Raw genomic sequence first — 20,259 nt, 5'->3', positions numbered from 1 at the left:
AGTTAATCCAAGCAATTTACTCATATGCTTTAGGAGTTTCTCTTTGCATCAGCCCTCTCTGTGAGAGGACTGAGAAACCTGGGCAGATTTATAGGCCCAGGACAACCAGTATAGTGAGTGGAAAGTCTGAACTTGAAAAGTAGATTTAGCCTGTGTTTCCCATATTCACATAGACTTGCGGCCTTAATGAAAAAAAATCCTAAATATAGATGACTTTTCTGTATTTTTAGTATAAAGCACCCATATCCTAATATTTTCTCATTTTCATTTGAGCAGATTATTAGGCAAGTCGTTTCTGGATTTTAAGTTATAATATTTATCTTTAGAATTCATTTTAGAATTACAATATACCCCACAATTTTTGTTTTATTTTGCAATAACAACTGGATTTTCTCCATCAGTGACACATGTAGTGAATTGTGTGAAAAAGAAAATTGCATGAATCTACATATACATGAAAAATAACAGCACTGGGAGATTCAGTGGACAGAAAATAAATTTTGTATTTAATTTAAAAAATCCTATGCACTTCATGTAGGAATGGTAACTATCCTTCCTTACCCCGACCTGCCCATTTTTTGTCAGTTCACGGTCGTTTTTTTCTAGCTATAGTGATAATATTGTTTGCATCTCCTTTTGTTATTCCTTTTCTGGACCCAACTCTTCTTTTTTCATTAGGGATTTCTGCAAAAGCTGTAGACAGATTCTCTGCCTGGGAGACACCCCATAGAGGCTGGTTAAGGACACTTTATCTGGCTCTTGTAATTGGTTGCTAAAAGCACTTGTTCATCAGATATTTTCTTTTTATTTGTAGATTTAGAAGTATTTTAGCAGGTGTACATTTGCATATAAAAGAGAATAAAAGATAAGAAGTTGGGGCTTTTTCTTTCTCCTCAACATCATCTCTCCCCCTACCTCCCTTTATTCAACATGTTTCACTTTGTTTCTCTAGCTGTTTCCATTTTCTAGTAACAAAATGCATATCAAAAGGGAAAAAAAGAAGTCTCAAAGATCCATCACCACTTTGTAGAAAGATCGCTGACTGGGAAAATATATTTATCTCATTGTGTTATCAGTCTGAAATTAATAGCCAAGGAAAGTTTTAGCCCCTGGATGCCTTGCCTTATTTTTTTGTTTTAAACTGCAATTTATTTATTTATTTATTTATTTACTTTTTGAACTCAATCTTAACACAGATTTGAATATGTAATAGATGCTTGACTGAGATCCAGAATTGAAAGTTTGTTTCTCTGTATACCAAAACAGTCTAATTTAAAATAACTGTATTATTTAGAAATAATTGTTTTATCTAATAATTTTCACTACTCAATAGTTTTCTGAGAATTTGACATTACTAATGAGAGGAAGTGTTCCTCTGGAGTTCTAAGGAGCAACCCAATAAACTTAAGAGTTTACTTGCCCGTTGAGAAGATTCAAGTCTTTTCCCCTAGGAATTATTTAAACCTTGTCCCTACCTTATCTATAGCAGGCTAACTTGAACCTCTAGATTTGTTAATTTTGCTCCCTTGTTTGTTTATTCATTAATTTAATAACTATGAATTTACATGGCAGCATAGTGCAGCTTTTCACCACTTGATTCTTCACTATCAAAAGTATGGGCTTAGTTGCCACCAATCTCACATTCCTAGCTTTGACTTTTTGGTTTATGAAGTTGGCCTCCCAGCAAAGTCTTCTAGACTGTTCCTGGAGGATGTCTGAATTGTTTGAGTACCCTTAGCAAAAAGTATACACTTGTTTCCAAAGAATCTGAAATCTGGTCTATTTAATACAGACAGCAACTTAAAAATCTCCATACAGCTGTTGCAGCGTCCCTTGATAATGGTCTCTCAACTCTTTCAACTGAGTGAGCTTTTCTAACAACTAGCTTGTATCTCTTGGCTGAAGTTTTTCAGGAAATTGTCTCACACCACTTCTTGCAACAGAGAAAAATATTGCTCATCACCATCTAGTTTCAACATTGCACAAATGTTCCATCTGGCCTGTGCGGTTTTTTATTTTTCATTTAAAAATGCAGAAATCTGGCAAGACGAGGCCCTTTTTTCCCACATGGTAGCCATTGGCCAGAGAAGAGTTCTCCGCAATGGATAGGGCTTATGCTTTCTCACCGCTCCCACCGCTCCCACCTGACCGGAGTCACTTTTTTGATGTGGTTTCTGCTTGGTTCCAGGAAGTGTCTGCATTTACAGTCCCGCCCTGTCCAATCTATTTACATATCTATGTTCTTGAACCCTTTTTTCCATGTTTCTGCAACCTCTTCTAATCATTTTTTTAAACCAACCCTTAATTTTGTTTTCCCTTTTTGGATCATCTCCCAGTCCTTTGTATGTTGTTTGGTGCAGTTCTTCTGACTAAAATAAGGATGAATACAGGGGGGATAACATGCATGGTGAATGACTCCCAGTTCTGATCGTCTGCTGGACTCCTCCAGTTGGTTTGGTGTCTCTGGTCCAATTAATATTTATTCCACCATATGAATGCACTTAATCCTTTTACCTTTTAAACTTCACTTTGCCCTTTTACCATTAGAGGAAGCATGCATACAGGGCAGGGTGGAGGGGTGGGGCAGAATATGTCCAGCAGTCCCCAGCTTTAATTGTGCCAAACTTTTATTACTTGTGTCCCAGCAGCTACATCTCAGATAAAAATTGTCCAGGTGGGTTTCAGTGACTCTCTGCTTAGAAAAGGACCACAGGTTTAAGGATCAAATACCAGTGAGAAGCCATGGTTCAAAGCGGGGTGGGTTCTGGTTCAAAAGCGGGGTGGGTTCTGGATGAATGGGGTAGGAGAAATGAGCTGTCTCACTCCAAAACTGTTGTATAGTTGAAAGCAGGCTCAGAAAGCCTTGAAGGGAAAACCCACAGCCCAATTAGTCCAAGTTCTTCAGTTAAGAAGGGTAGTAAACCGAAATGGAAAGTGTGTGGAACATGGAAATGGACTGTCTTTTCCAGAGTAGTAAAGTGGTCCCTTGCAGCTAAGAATGAATTCTTATTCTGTCCTTGTGAGACCCAGACCAGTAATAACATCAGTTCTGTTTTGTATTTGGACAAAATACTTAATCCCCCTAAATCTAAAGTGTTGCAACTACTAGCTTGATATTTTCACATAAATTCCTTCCTGAAAATAAATACAAGGGAGGACCCCCCAAAAATGTAATTATCTTCTGGAGGGCGGGCCCCCTGTAATACAGGCTTCCCCTGCTAGGTGAGTGTTCTAGGAATCCCTTCATATCAGTGTATGAGCTGATGTTGTTGTGAGAGGCTGTGTTAGGCTTCAGTGAATTTTTTTGCAGGCTCTTTGAACACATTTGCCCATTTCATGATGGGTGATTTTGCGAGTGCTGCCCACATGAGTGTTCAGCAGTTTTTGACCAAAACCAGCATAACCCCCATGCCTCACCCTCCCTATCCACCTGCTCTCGCCCGGGCAACTTTTTTTTCTTTGTTTGCTTCCCTGATGAAAAAAGTCTTTAAAGGGAAACGTTTTACTGATGTGGAAGAGGTAAAGCAGAAAACAGCAGAAGCACTAAAAGGCATCAAAATCAATGAGTCCAGAAACTGTTTTGAGCAGTGGAAAAAATGTCTGGATAGGTGTATTGCATCAAATGGAAAGTACTTTAAAGGCAACTGAAGTTTAAACATGTAAGAATAAATACACAATTTTTTATAAATAAACTCCGGGTATTTTTGGGTTCCCCCTTGTAGCACATGTTTTCCTGATTCTGAGAAGTATGAGAGCCAGCTCACTAAGGTCAAATGATTTACCTTAGAACAGTAAACAAGAGGAATCCCAACTCCAACTTCCAGCCACCAGGAACCTTTATTAATAAGCAACTCTTTCTTTTTTCTTTTTAGAAAATTTTTAATTTCTACCTTTGCTACTTTTTCTTGAGCCAATTTAATTGGATATAAAAATACCATAGTGTCATTAAAATCAGGACTTATGTCCTAAAAGCTGAAAAACTTTTTGGTTGACCCTTATAAAATAACAACAAAGCAGAGCATTTTCAGCTCTTTTATAGTGATTCTGTACCTTTTTAAAAATCAGGAATTCTGTATTTGATTTTATTAACCCCCCCCCCAATTTATCTTACAACAAATCCAAAGTAAAATGGACATTAGGAGTAGTTGGAGAGTGTTATGATGCTACCCTATTGGAGCCATTCTAGGACAGTGAGACTAGCCTACGGCAAGAAACACTTTCTTTCAAGCCAATACTCAACACACACCGACAGATTTATACAATATAATACTTTCCCCTCTGCATGCACTGCATCAGGTGTTTTGTTTCCTAACTTTTTCAAAATACTAATTCCAGTGTACCAAGCTGAGTTCATAATCCAGCAATGTTAAAAAGTATTACCTTAGAATTTGTTATTTTCAGAATTAAGAGCCCCTGTCCATACCTATTTTAATTATATGGCATTTAATACTCCAAAACATGCTCATTTTAAATACTTCTTTTTATCTGATTCTCAATAAGGCAAGATAAGTTATATTTTTATTCTTCATTGTGATGGTAGTTTTAATCCAGTAATAAGGCCTGTGGTTAAGTTCTTAAACTGAGTCAGCAAAAGCAGGAAGGTGATTGCCAGCCCCTGATGCTAACATAAGAGCAGGATCCTTTTATCCATGGCCACACAGAAGATGTGAACATGGATGCTGTTTTGTTATGTCTTTGCTAAAACACTAATTCTCCATCCTCCATTTTATCCAGGTATCCTTGAGATGTGAGGTAACGGGCAGTGTTGTGTTACTTTGGTGCTTTACATATGTGATCTTTATTTATTGTTTCTCCCAACAATTTTCCCCACCTTAACTTACAATACATACTATTAGAAGCTCTGCAGGGCTAAGGGTGTCCTGTGAATCTGAGCCAGGTCCAGGCTGCTGCTGATCCTTTTGCCACACCTGGCTTTGCTCCCTGCATATGCTGTGTTCTCAACCTCTGGGTCTCTGAGCTCATCCTGCTGCTATTACTGTTCCTTGTGATGCTCCTAACATTCACCCAGCCTAAGACACCCACACTCAAATGCGAGAGCCTGAGAAGCAGAGCAGGGAGTGCTTCGAACTAGACAGAGAATGAACCAAGGTTTTTAGTACTGTCTCTTCTGGTTCATTCCTGTAGTGGCTTCTGCAAGGCCTGGAGTGGTGACAAATCATTTTACCATGAGTTGAACATTTCCACATACCCACTCAAAATAATGACTACCATTGGGCCATTTCAGATAAACTCATACAACTTGTCTTTGAGTTTTGAAAACTTGGTTCAGCTAAAATGTTTTTTGTTTGTTTTCAGAGTATCTAAAAAGGGGCAGTTCAAAAATAATTTGCATGCATTTGAAAAGTATTAATATCATAGAGAGAATTCTACTATCTCACTAGATAGTAGAAAATTTAGTATTTCTGTGTATTTTTTCACACCTAAGACAATAATTATTTATCAATAGCATCAATATACAGTGTTCAAATATATTTTACCTTTTTTTTAAAAATCTAACTATGCCCAACTGTGCCATTGCCTTGCATTTGGTTTATACGGGAGGTCTGTCCAGAAAAAGTCCAGCCATTGTTAATATATTGAGAACAGTTTGTGAGACATCAGTGTAACCTGGCAGCCAAGGAGAGTGAACTGGAATGTGCATGCGTGAGCAATGATGACTTCACTGTACTAGTCAGTGGGGGCAGTGACGCTGTTGAGTGAGCATGTGTACTGTGTGGCCATCGCACTGAAAATGACTGAGAGAGTAAAGCATCAAATCTGCATCAAATTTTGCATTAAGCTTGAACATTCCTCCATGGAAATTATCCAGATGATTCACAAGGCTGCGGCAATGGGCAGTTGGTGATTGGCAGCTTCATCACTACAATGCACCCACTCATGCGTCATGTCTCTTGGAGAGTTTTTTGGCGAAACATCAAATCACCCAGGTGACTCAGCCCCGCTACAGCCCAGACTTGGTGCCCTGTGACTTATGGCTTTTCCCTAAACTAAAATCACCTTTGAAAGGGAAGAGATTTCAGACCATCAATGAGATTCAGGAAAATACAGCAGGCAGCTGATGACGATTAGGAAAACTGTGTGAGATCCCAAAGTACCTACTTTGAAGGGGACTGAAGCATCATTGTCCTATGTTCAATGTTTCTTTTATCTATTTTTCATGTTATATGGTTGGATACCTTTTGGACAGACCTCATATGTCTCTTAAGTAAGTAACCATATCGCTTACTATCTAAATTAGGAAACTTTGGTAACAAAAGGGGATTCTATTAATAATTATACTGGGACAAGAGACATACACTTGAATTGTGGACAAATAGGGATATCTGTTCAGTACATTTTTTAATTATGTAAAAAATATGTAACATTAAATTCAGCATCTTAACTATTTTTAAGTGTATAGTAAGTAGTGTAAAATATATCCGTGTTGTGCAGCAATTCTCTAGAACTCTTCTTTCTTCTTGCAATATTGAAGTACTTTACCCACTAAACACTAATACCCCCCCCTTCTCACCCTGCCTTTAGTAATCACTTTGCACATTCTGTTTCTATGATTTTGACCACTTCTGATACTTCATATGGGTGGAATCATACAGTATTTGGCTTATTTCACTTAGCATAACGTCCTCAATGTTTATCCATGATGTAGTATGTGATAGAATTAAGGCTACATAATATTCTGTTGTATGTATATCCCAAATTTCCTTGATCCAGTCAACTATTGATGGACTTTTGGGTTGCTTCCACCCCTTGGCTATAGTGAATAATGCTGTCATGAACAGAGGAATGCCAATAACTCTTTGAGATCCTGATTTAAATTTTTGTGGATATGTAATCAGAAGTTGGATTGCTGGATTGTATGGTAATTCTATTTTTAATTTGTGGAGGAAGCTCCATACTATTTTCCATCTACCTTTCCAGGCTGGTTAGAGTGGCCTTGATGTTTTTCAGTGGAGATTCAATCTCCTCTGAAAGATGGAAAAGTAGAAGATTTGGCAGAGGGACTAAAGGTGCATGGTGTGAGCAACTGTTACCCCAGAGTGTCAGTTATTCTGAGACCTGGTTCCTAGCACCCATTATCTTGGTGCCTGTGTGCTATAACAATGTGAATTATCCAGAGCTTGATGCCATAGTTGACGCCAATATGCTTACACATGCATCTTGGCCATTTAAAATGCTGTTCTTTGAGTCCTGACTGGGTAGCTCACTTAACTGGGATGTTATCCCCTATGCCAAACGATTACAGGTTCGATTCCCAGACAGGGCCATACCTAGGATATGGTTTCAATCCCCATTTGGAGCATGTACAGGGGACAACTAATGATGTCTGTCTGTCTGTCTGTCTCTCTCTGTCTCTGTCTCTCTCTCTCTTCCTGTCCCTCTAAAATTAAACATATCCTCAGATAAGGAATAAATAAATGAATGAATGAATGAATACCAACTTATTCCTTGCCTCAGAAGCTCCTTGTTTCTGTGGCTTGAACAGCATCTTCCTTTGTTGACATTTGTTTTATCAAAGTTATTGAGAGGTCCCTTCTTTCTTCATTGCATCCATTGTTGCATGGAGGGTAACGCTCCCTCTCTTCTTTGCACTTGTCACAGGTTTGAACATTGGCAGTGGTACATTGAAGAAAAAGACAACTAACAAAATCACTTCAGAAGCTAGTTTTTCATCTAGTGAAGGAAGTCCTTTGTCAAGGTAAAGTCATGAAAGCCTTTCTGAATAGTGGCAACAAGATGAGAAATGTAACTACGCCATGAATCAAACTTTAGCTATGTATTATTTTGTTGTGTGATTTGATATGGTTGGGGGATTTGTTTATCTGAAATAACATTGAAACTTTAGTCTACATTTGAAAATATTTGCACCAGAGCCAAGTATTGTTTTGCAGCTGTTGTTTCCTTGGTTTAAGACTCAATTGACACCTCAGTGAACCACAAATTAGTGTCTACAGCTGCTCGCAGTAGGGCTGCTTAGAGAGCACACAATGGAAAAGGGCAAAGAGAAAATATCAGACCTTAAAGGAAATAAAGTGGCCCGTTTTTTCTTTCTGAGACAGCTGATAAATATGCCAGCAATTGCTGGATATTTGTTTTTGTACTCCTCTTTTTTATTAAGTATTTGGGCTAAATTATACCTTTCTTTTCTGATAATTTCTTGCTTATTTCCCATAAAGAACAAAATTTATTTTTTCACATTTGTTAAACTGTAGCACTTGTAAGTTTTTCAAGCAATGATAAGTGAGTTGTGTGCTGAATTTATCCTCAACATTAAATACTAATAATTCTGTGACATTGAGTCACTTAGGAAGAATTTATAGATGGGAAAAGAAGCAATCATCTGCTGAAATACCTACATTTTCTGATTTGGGATAAATAGCATTTAAAACAACACAAGTTTCCTTTTGTAGTAACATTTCTCATTTTAAAAAGTCATTTACATGATTGTATTACATTTGAATTAACTGCTTACCCCATTGAAATTTTAAAACAGAAACTTTACATTTCTAGTATCCTATAAGATAAAATGACTTAATCTAGAAATACAGTATTTTTAAAATATTTATTTATATTTTGAAAAACATTGCATATTTTTAGGATCTGAAATATATTAAAATAATATTGATTTTCTGAAATTGAATTCTTGCTTTTAGACACCCGAAAAGTTCAGTTTTAGGGAATTACTTATTTAATTATCAGAAATTATTATCTCTAATACCTGGGTTTTCATCCATGTTTTTAAAGGAAGTGAAAGATGAATTATGGGTCAGGAAGAGTAGTAAAGAAGTATATTTTTATGATTATACTATAAATGCAAGTTTAGGTCTTCTAAAAGAAATTTTAAAAGACAATAAATTTTACAGGTAGTTTTTAGGGCTTAACAGTTACCATTTGACGTAATAATACATGTATTTAGTTTTAAAAATGGTTAGAAATGTTTGTTTTTACTATATTTTAGAGTCATTAAAAACACAATTCTCCTTAAACTTTTCTTTTTATATATATACATATATACATATATATATTCTTCAGGCAATTTTAAATATATTCAGAAAGCAGTTGGATTCTGTAGAACATTTTCTCCTCCTGATCATTTCATGTCTTACACCTATATTTCATTATAAAATCAAGCTTTTTTCTTCTTCAGTTTGAGGCAGGGGTCTTTTATTATTACTGTTGTTTCTGCATGAAATTGATTTCTTAAATAAATTACAAGTAATCACATCACCTCCTTTAAGAAAACAGAAAAAAAGTTTTCAAAAAGCTTTATTCTAATCCAATGAGGAAAAGGTCTGGGCACCAAGCAAGTGGGTTTGGATTTATCTGGTTTTGTTCTTATGCTGGGTTTGGTGTTATTAACACACCACCTTGGGCTTTGGAGAGCTCCAATTTTGCTGTTTGTGCCTGGATTCACTCAAATTTCTTAGAGGCTTACATTTAAAGATCCCACTTACTGCAGTCACTCCTCATGCTTTATTGCTTTTACAAGTGGTCTCAAAACCAGTACTTGAGAATAAACATAGCAGTGCAGTGCTGCTGTAGCACTTTTAAAAATTCTTCTTTGCTCTATTTTGTCAGTGAGCTGATGAGCAACCTTAAAAAAAAAAACAAAAAAAAAACCCTGCTAGACCTAAAAAAAAAAAAAAAATTACTTCCTCTGATGTCCTCGAGACAATAATTATGATGTGCTAGTTAAGCCCAAACTACAGCTGAGGGATTTTACTTTAAAGCAGCAGCTTGGGCGCAAAACTACATTTATAGCTCTTTGTCTGCACCTCATTATGTGTAGGCCTGATTCATTAAGTAATTGGTTTGCAGTTGTTTACATGAGTATTAAGGCCTTCTTTTCAGCTGCCTTTGAGAGATACATTGTGCAAATGTTGCCTGCAATGAATGCAGAATGAGGGCCAGAGGATCCATCCTATTGGCTAAACAGTGCACTCTGTTGAAAAGCCAGAGAAAGGGATTGGGTGCTGCTTTGCATAGCAATGGCTTTCTTAATAAGCGTTACAGATTAATACACACAAGCTATAAAAGATGCAAAGAGATACTCTTAGCACATTTATACATGCTCATTTCATTGTGATGTGGTGGGGTCTGCATGCTTTCATATTCCGTTTTTTTGAGCAGCAGCTTCAGTGCATTAGCCGTAATAGAATCCACTGTTTATTGTATTATAAATCACAGGCAAGCAGGCAGATCGGCAACAGTTTATTATTAAAGATTCTTTCAGTGTAAGTCTTTTTCTACCATTGTATTTGCTTCAGCAAAATCATTTTGTGGTTGAGTGGGGATGAAAGGCATAATGTACGAAGGAGTGAGTCCTAATAGGAAGCTGTTCTCGTAGTAAAGACCACTTGTTCCCCTTTGTTCAGGGGTGCATGCCAAAGCTTCCTTTCCTCTGAAAACATTGTCTTGCTTTACCTTCCCCAGGAAGCGGTTTTCACTCTCCCAGATCCATTTATTCAATGGAGAGTATATTTTAACAGCCTGTCATGTAACTTCAGTTTACTGGCTGGATGGAGATAACGTTTTACCAAAAGAAAGGGATGTGTGCATACTACATAATTGCCTGGGGGAAAGATAGCCAAGGTCACCCAGCCGTCACAATCACTCTGGGAGAGCCTCCATGGGTGGCATTCTGTGCCAGCCCTGCAGCCACAGGAGTGGCCAGCGGAGGTCGCCAGGCTACAACTGATGTTCTGGTGGGGCCGTGCTATCTCTCTTCTTGCCAGGTCATTTCCCCTTGGGGTGATATGGAGATCACAAAGAAATAAAAATAAGTTTTTCCTGGATGTCCTTTAGGTTCTCATATAAAAGATCCCATCTCCATCTCTGGCTTAACAAATCTGCATTCTCCTTAAATTCTACTGAATTAGCAGCTTCCTAAATAATCCACATTTTTTCATCATAAACTAATATACTTTGCTTTTCCCACACAGAGCATGAAAGAACAAGAGCTTGATTATCTGAAGGGAAGGAGTTAGTTAGCAGGTTGACCCCAGGCAGGTAAAAAATGGCATCTGCTGCAGGGCCTCTGGTTAATCATCAGGGGGCGCTCAGACTTTGTTGAATTAGACTGTCTCAGACTTTGGTCTGCCTCTAAAACATAAAATTTGGATTACTGATATTTGTTGGCACACTCATTGGGATTTTTTTTCTTTTTCTATTATTGTTAGCCTTCTACTTTTCAGAAGCATGTCTATTTTGCAGGAAATTCTAGCTGAAGATACTATGTGAGACATTTTAATATTCTTAACTAGCAGTCAAAATCACTACATATTGTAGAATTCAGAGTCTAGAAATCACAGATTCTCATAAGTTAGTTATTTTCAGGCTTATAACAAGACCCTAGAACTGAAAGGACATTTCCTGCTGGAGCCTTTCCTCATTGTCCTCAACACTGTAGATAGACCATGTTCTTGGCAGGATACTCGGTCTCATTGCCAAATTCAATTGACATGACCTCAAAGTCACATTAACTTGGGTAGTTTGTTAACGGGCTGTAGATAACTTTTTCTTTCAAAAAAGTGATACTGAACTTGAAGATTAAAGTCAATGTGTTACTAACATTAAGACATCCCCCAGGTCTGCTGTTTTCCAAACTCTTCCTCCCTGCAAGCCAAGAATAAGCATCCAACACCCTAGCCTGTTTTACTTCTGCTACTGCCAGTCAGGAGTTCCTGTTGCCTACACCTCCTCAAGCACTCAGTGGCCTACACTCCAGCACCCTCCCAGCCAGCTGCCCCAGGTCCCTGTGCTTGCTGGATGCCCACATGTCATTTTCTCCTACAGCATGTTGTCATGTGTGCTGGCTTTTATTCCTGCTCTTTTGCTGGAATGCTACTGCCCCACTTTTTCACCTGGCTGATGCGTACTAGATTATCAAGGCTTAACTTTTAACCTTCTGGAAGTTTCCTAAGCAGAGGCTGTGGCCCTGTGGCTATTTCTATTATCATCTGCAGCAAAGGAGGAGATACCCTCCCCCCACTGTGAGCTCCTCACTGAGGTTTGGGGGGCTTTTCTCAATCACCAGTGCTCAATAACCATTGGACTTCCTGAGTGAGTGATCATCAATATATAGCTCCACCATTCACCAAATGTCATTTCTTTATAGAAGTTAGTTGCATAGTTACCCTCACCTCTGTATGACATCATGCACCCCAGCTGCAGCATCATGTGCTTCACAAAGTTCTCTGCATGAGTCTGGAGGAGAGGGAGAAGTGTATGCACACACATTTTCAAAGAGAGACTCTTCCATCAACTTTGATTACATCCTCTCTGCCTGTGCATTTTGCATTCACAGTTTTTAGGAAGCAGGACCTGGGTGAGCGCACTTACAGAGTGTCTTATTGGGTTTTTTTCCTGAACTTGATGAGGGCTTGTGGGCTCCTGGCATATGTTGGGGACCTGGAATGTTATCCCCCCAAATCCGGCTGCCATCAATTCTCAGCCCACCCTGTAACTGCCCTTTTTGGCTTGTGTCACAGTTATTATTTTGGTGTCTTCCTTCACTGAAGCATGAGAGCCCCAAAGGTAGAGATCAAGTGTGTCTTGTTTGCTGCTGTCACCCCAGCTCAGAGCCTGATGCATAGTGTGACCTGAGAGAGTGAGTGAGTGAGTGAATGAATGAATGAATGAACAAACTACTGCAGACTAGATGTTCTGCCCACCGCTAGTGCATGGCCTGGTGGAGGCAATTTTTCTGTCTTTTCCATCCATCCTGACTGCTCCCACCCATCAGGCTCCTCCAGGAGGACACTTCATACATCTTAGGCCTGTTTCCACTCAGTCTATCCCCAAATCGTACCTTTTCTTGGTCCCCTGTGCCTAAATATTCATCTCTTCTACTTAGAACCCATGAAACCAAACCAAGCACATACCTTTGTTCATCCAAATGTCTGAACAGCGCAGCAGTACTGCTTCCCCCAAAACATACTGTATACAGACTCTTGACAGGATCATCTCTGAGCTTATCAGAACACTTCAACAAAGGCATTACTACCTAATTTTACAAGCAAGAAAATGGATGATTAGAGGGGTAGGAAAAATGCCTGGGGCCATGCGATGGGCAGAGTTGGGCTTTGGGAGTAGAGTCTCTGGCCCCAGAGCTGACACTGTCCTAGCTTCTGAAAGTAACTCCCACAAAGTTTCCCAGGTTTCCCCTACCCTGAGGTTTTACCACTTATCACAAGGCCCTGTGGATACAGAGGTTTGGAACCTGTGAATTCTGCGTGCTGGGAAAACCGTTTTTGATCTACTTCTGCCCCACCACTGTCTTTGTGTGTTTTGGAACATATTCCTCAACCTCGCTGGGCTCCCACCACTCACACAGTGAAGGCATTGGATTGATAAGCCATAAATACTCTTTCGGTAATTTATAATTTTCTAATCATCACCTGAGGATATGTTTATTGATTTTAGAGAAAGAGAGGAAGGGAAAGACAAAAAGAGGGAAACATCAATGTGAGAAAGGAACATCAATTGGTTGCCTTCAGTACACTCCCCGACCAGGGATCAAACCCTAAGCCTCGGCATGTGCCCTGACCAGAAATCAAACCTGTGGCCTTTTGGTGTATGGGACGATACTCCATACACCATCTGGCCAGGGCTCTGCTATAATTTAATAATAGGCTTCTTGGAAGCCAGAGGTTTTCCATGTCTTGTTTTTGTCTCTACTTGTTTCCACAGAGCAAAACAATACTTGCAGATGTCCTTGCCATCTAATTTTGTATTTGTGTCTACTATTTCTAGTGATATTAGCCTTTTGTTCATATAAAATTAACATTAACAATGAACACTTACAATTTTGACTATTTTCTTTAGTACCCTGTGTCATGATTACATGCCATAGGTATTCACTCTGTGCCAGGTGCTGAGCTTAGAATAAAACTATTCTATTAATACCCTGGCTGACCTTAGCTTCTTAAGTTTAGCAGGATGAGAACAAATACAACTCTGATTAGAGCTGTCCTAATTTGGTTTATCAATAGCAGGGGAATTTATAAATAATTACTGAAATGCATCAAAAATAAGATGGCTTGATGAACAGACAGAGGGAAGATATGTGATAAAGTCAATGTTGCAAAATGTTAACAATTGAGCATCTCCCTTGTTGCTATGTGGTGTCACTATACCGCTAGGGGGGAAAATTACCAAACCTACTGGGAATTTTTTCAGAAATCATCCCATTATAATGAGACCAGTGGAACATGGTCACAGTCTAATTTAATTATTTGTGGTGTCTTACCTGAAAATGATTTATTTTGAAGTAGGGCCTTCAATCTAACTATAAACTTCTAGGAAAAAAAACAACAAAAACCAAGTCTGCTAACTTAGATTCTAAGAGTTACCCTTGAGAGACAATACAGAGAAAGCAGGTTCTGGTCTGTAACACATGTCGGCCCTGCTTCACCATAGGTACCACAAACTGCAGCCCTGGGGCCACGGCCTGACCACTGCCTGGTTCTGTGTAGTCTTCAGTGGTTTTTACATTTTTAAATGGTTGGGAAACGTTCAAAGGAAAAAAATGTTGCATGATATCCGACAGTTATATGAAACTCAGTTTCAAGGTTTCTAAATGAAGTTTCATTGTAATACAGCCATGTCCATTTGTTTGCATATTGTCTATGGCCATTTTTGTGCTGTAAGCACAGAGTTGAGTAGTTGTGACAGATACCAGATGGCCCATACCACCTGAACCATTTACTCTCTGTCTCTTCACAACAACCTTTGCTACGCTGTGCCATACAAGATAGAAATGTGACTTTCACTCTTTCAGGGAAGATTAGGGAGATCCTGAGCACATCTGATCGAGTATGGTTAACCATATCCATGGCCTGTAACTTTAATTCTTGCATTTCTTATGCTTTCAAACTTTATTTGATTTTATTTTTCTCTCATTTATGATAGTAGCTAAATAAATTGGCCCTAAACAGCACTCCAAGGAAAGTTCTCGCACCGTTCCCTTTAGACTTGCTTTGCTTTACACATTAGTTGTGACCCAAAAAAAGAAATGTTGCCCCTAAGAATTATACACAATAAAAATAAGCCTTGAATTGCAATGTCACATTGACTTGCAGAAATAGTTTCTCAAAGGGAAAAATTATTACCCCATAAGTGTGAGGATCGAGTAGGAAACACCTGAAAGCATCTTCCTCCTTTCTCAGTGGGTGAACTACAGTAATTTAGTTCTGAAATATATTTATTGTAAGAAAGAATGTTTTTGATAAGAAATTTGAACAACATGGTTCTGAATTCACATAATAAGTAGAAATATGCATATGAAATGATGTATCATCAAATTATGATTGAGTGCCTTTAAGCAGGGCCCTGTGCTTAGTGGGGCTCATGTAGTCATTCCACAAATATTCACTGAGCACCTACTAAGTGCACAGCAGTGGGTTACGCAGCTGAGGTGAAACAGGTATGGTTGCTGCCATTACAGAGGAGAGAGATCACCTATCAATCAGTTACAGAAATGGGTGGGAAACAACAGTTTTGATGAGTACTCAGGTTGGGTGGTGGGGTTGGGGGATAGAGGATGGGAAAGGCACCAGCTAAAGGGCCCAATGCAGTCTGGGGCATCAACCTTAAGTGTACTGTTCAGGATTAAGTTCCTCTGCTAAAAACAATGCTGTCACAGTTGTCCCAATTTCTTTTCCCCCTGCTTCCCTCCAACCGGTGGCTCCCCTCCCTCCCGTTGTCCCCCCATTTTAGTCCATGTCCATTAGTTGTGCATATAGTTCTTCTCAACTTCTGTCTATTCCATTCCCTCCTACTATGCTTCTTAATTCCTGTATCATCTCCCTCCCTCTCCCCCTTCCCCTTCCCTGCTGACCTCCCCCCAATATGCTCCCTATACCTATAGTTCTTTTTCCACTCTCGTTGCCTACCTAGTTTGCCTTTGTTTCAATTCCCTAGCTTCTGCTGTTGTTTCTTGTGATGCAGTTTTCATTTTAGTGTTCATAGTTTTGATCCTCCTTTTTCTAAACCAGTCTCATATAATAGTGGTTTGGATCTAATGAACTCTTTCAGTTTTATTTTGTCCTGGAGGCACTTTCTCTGTCTATTCTGAATAACACCTTTGCTGGATAGAGTGTTCGTAGCTGTGGGTTTTTGATTTTCATTACTTTGAATATTTCTTGCCAGTCCCTTCTTGCCTGCAGGGTCTCCTTTGAGAAATCAGCTGGTAGTCTAATTGGGACCCCTTTGTGCATGATTCTTTTCTTCTCTCTTGCTGTTTTTAATATTCTCTCTTTATCTTTAATTTTTCATATTTTGATTATAATGTGTCTTGGAGTGGTTCTCCCTGGGTCCAGTTTTTCTGGAACTGTCTGTGCTTCCTGGACCTGTAAGTCTTATTTCCTTCCTCAAGTTTGGGAAGTTCCACTTCATTATTTTTTCACATAATTTTTCAATTTCTAGTTCTTCTTCGTCCTCTGGCAATCCAGTTATTTGAATGTTCGTTTGCTTATATCTGTCCCAGGGGTTTCTGAGCCTCTCCTCACTTTCCTTCCTTTTTGTTTCCTCTTTCTGCACTGGTTGGCTGTTTGTTCCTTCCCTATGTTCCGGTTTGTTGATTTGATCTCTGGATTTTATTTCCTCACCCCCTGTCTCGTATGTGTTTTCATTCGTTTCAGTATGAGTAGCTTTCATTCCTTCCCTGTCTCATTCCAAATCTTTTGTTAATTCTGTAAGCCACCTTATAACTATAGCTCTAAACTGAGCCTCAGAAAGGTTTTTTATTTGTTCGTCTGTCAGGTTTCGCATCTGTTGCCTGGTGAGTTGCGTCGCCGGGATTGCAATTGTTGTCTCCTTCATTCCGATAGATTTGTGTTTAGCTTTGCTTCCTGGGCATGCTATAGGGGGCGGAGCCCCGTGCACTCGTCACTACCTGGTGAGGGCAGTGACCAGCAACATTTTTCGCCGCACTGTGGCACTTTGTGTGGGGGCGGGGGTCCAAGATGGATTCCTGCCTTTACTCTCCGCTGAGAGACCGGGATTCATCCCCCCGCCCTCCGGGCCTCACTGTCCGAGGCAATGGGGGGACTGCGTTCCCCAGCGTTGGGATCGTGAGCTGTTGGGAGTTGACTACAGCCGGGATTGTTACTCTGACGTTTCTCGCAGTCCCGCCGCTATCCCCACTGCTACCGCGGACAGCACCGCGTTTTCTCACCACTCCTACCCGTCCGGACGAGCACCACTGGTTTATAACTTCATACGTTGGCCTTCCATGTAGTTTTATTTTCTGGAATTTCTAGTTATCTTTTGTTTTGAGGTAGTTGTATTCCTTTTTAGTTGTAGAGGGAGACCGAGCGTGTCAGTCTAAGCCTCCATCTTGGCCGTAAGATGCCAGTTTCTTGTTTTATTGTCTTTAGTAAACAAGCTGCTAGATATTAGATGCCATAGACACTTGCATCTTTATGCAGGTAATACATGGAGACAAACATAATTTTCCAGGATACTAGCATTTTCTCTACCACATGTTAATATGTCTAAGGAAACTGAGAGTTTATTTTGAAATCCTTTGTTAAACTGTTAAATATTGGTATAACTGGTTTGACAAAGATAAGTGTTTTAACTTCTTGCCAATTGAACCTTGCATCCTAATATCTTGAACTCCCTACTTAAGGTATTTCTCTTTTAGTTTGACTACAAGTGCTAAAGCTTTGCACGTTAGTGTTTTCCAGAGACTGGAAGGGCAATTGGTCTTCTGCCTCATTCACTGCTGAGTATTTCTTCTCCAGCAATAGCACAGTGCACAGTGCCCCACGGCACACACAGGCCTCTCTGCAGAGCCAGCATTCAGGGACATCAAGAGAAGTTGTCACAGTAGGGGCCCTCCCACCAAAGCATCAGTGAACAGTTCAGGCCTCATAAGTCCTGACATTTTCTTTTTGCTTTTTTTTTAATTCCAGGTTTTTGTTGGACAGTGTGGTTTCACACATACATTAAACAGGTCAAAAGGTAAATAAATAAACTTCATAAACAAAAAAAAAGGGAAAGAAAGTAACGTTTTATCATTGGCCTTTTTAACCATCATACAAACCAACTACCTATAATACAGCTAAGTACATACACAAAAAGTTACTGAAATGCTCAGAATAAGATTGTTTTTTTGTTGTTGGTTTGGCTTTTTTACAAGTTTGGACATGGTCACACTGCAAGTAAAGTCAGAAGTAGAACAGAGAACACTCCAAAGCCTGGTTTCGTCATCCCAAGATCATGAAAAATAGCTGATCCTCAACAATATATACAAAAATATGAAAAGTAAATAAAAAATACAAACACATTTTCCTTTTTAAAAGTACTTTTTCAAAAAGCAGGGCATTGGAAGTTTTTGTTTTGTTTCTTCCCAGTTGCAAATTCATGCTGTGGTTTCGGATGGGTAGTGGATAGTATATGTCATCTGTGGATGGTGCTGCCTAGGCTGGGTGGGTGGGCAGGACTCTCTAAGGTGACCACATTTAGATTCTAAGACAGGAAGTGGAGGGTGAATAGGTTACAGTGCCTTTTTTTAAGCTTACCTTTTCCTTTTTTGCAGTCTAGTCATCCTCATTGGTCTTCTGCTTCTTGGTGTCAACATCATCATCATCATCGTCTTCAGCTGCCCATTTACCCATAGCTGCCTAATTAAAAACTTTTTTATTGTTTATGCTATTACCATTATCCCAATGTTTCCATCTTTGCCCCCATTCTCTCAGCCTGCCCTTCCATTTCCACAGTCATCCCGACACATTTCCACAGTCAGTATCCACACTTTGTTAAGGTCCATGGATGATGCATATATGTTCTTTGTCTCATCCCTTCACCTTCTTTCAATCAGTCCCTGCTCACCTGCCTATGTTTTTTATTGCCTATATTTTTCTCAAGTATTTTTACAGTATCATGAATTATATTTAAGTCTTTTATCCATCTTGAGTTTATTCTGGTGTATGGTGTAAGTTGGTGGTCTAGATTCATTTTTTGCATGTCCCTGTCCAGTTGTCCCAGCACCATTTGTTGAAGATGCTCTTCTCACTTCATTTTATGTTCCTTCCCCCTTTGTCAAACATCAGTTGACCATATAGACCTGGGTTTATTTCTGAGCTCTCTATTCTGTTCCATTAATCTATATGTCTGTTCTTATGCCAGTACCAGCCTGTTTTGATCACAATGGCTTTGTAGTATTGTTTGATATCTGGTGTTGTGATTCCTCCTGCTGTGTTCTTATGTCTCAGGATTGCTTTGGCTATTTGGGGTCTTTTTTGGTTCCATATAAATTTTTGAAGTATTTGTTCTAGGTCTGTGAAATATGTCACTGGTATTTTAATAGAGATTGTGTTGAATCTGTAAATCGCTTTGGGTAGTATGGACATTTTAATGATGTTGATTCTTCCCATTCATGAACATGGTACTTGCTTCCATTTATTTGTATCTTCCTTAATTTCTTTCTTCAGTGTTATGTCGTTTTCTGAGTACAGGTCTTTTATATCTTTGGTTAAGTTTATTCCCATGTAGTTTATTTTTCTTCTTGCTATATAGTAAATGGGATTTTGTTTGTTTGTTTCTATCTCTGATATTTTATTGTTCGTGTACAGAAATGCCTTAGATTTCTGAATATTGACTTTTTATGCTGCTATTTTGCCAAGTTCGCTTATCATGTCGAGTAGTTTTTTTAGTGGAGTCTATAGGATTTTCTATGTATATTATCATGTCATCTGGCCCTTGGCTGGTTTGGCTCAGTGGATTGAGCGTCGGCCTGCGAGCTAAGTGTCGCTGGTTCGATCTTCCAGTCAGGGCACATCAGAGAAGGAAAACTCTGACTCCAAAAAACCTCCGCTGCCTTGCGGCATACCTCTTCAGGGGAAAGGCTAAGGGAGTAAACCCCGACAGAAAATCCGGAGCCGGAGTCCCTAAGGCGGTTTGACGTTGTAGTCAACACCGGCAACTCCTGCGGCGCACCTGAAGCCAAGCTGTATTGACTCCGTCTTTCCCTTGGACCCTTCAGCTGCGAAGAGAGGGGGGGTCTGCTGCATGGGCAACAGCAGACCCTCCATATCACCCTGCCCAGGCTCTGTAGCTTCAGCTTCACTGGAGAGGACACTCCAGTGTCATCGCAAGATGTTGATTCAACACGGGAGGAGACAGATACCGTGTCACTCCCGAGTCGGACTGCACAGCCATTCTCGGCGGTGCAGATAGACTCTTAAGAAGCTACACCATCGTCTCTCGAGACGGACGGCTGCCGACGACGGA

General features: G+C 39.5%; 1 protein-coding gene across 4 annotated transcripts in view; it reads left to right on the top strand.

The window, feature by feature from the left end:
- Positions 1 to 20,259, top strand: part of KIZ (kizuna centrosomal protein) — a 187,982-nt gene that overhangs the window by 155,462 nt on the left and 12,261 nt on the right. For 2 of the 4 annotated variants that reach the window (XM_090285988.1, XM_090285987.1), the window contains one exon: positions 7,621 to 7,717. In XM_090285988.1, the coding sequence (XP_090142114.1) occupies positions 7,621 to 7,717 (97 nt within the window). Of the gene's footprint in view, positions 1 to 7,620; positions 7,718 to 20,259 lie in introns of those variants that run through there. The other 2 variants (XM_090285989.1, XM_090285990.1) reach the window with 2 other exon arrangements.

Source organism: Furipterus horrens, unplaced genomic scaffold, assembly GCF_987537825.1.
Source record: "Furipterus horrens unplaced genomic scaffold, mFurHor1.1.pri manual_scaffold_8, whole genome shotgun sequence".
Classification (NCBI taxonomy): Eukaryota; Metazoa; Chordata; class Mammalia; order Chiroptera; family Furipteridae; genus Furipterus; species Furipterus horrens.
This window is presented reverse-complemented; position numbering and strand designations above follow the sequence as displayed.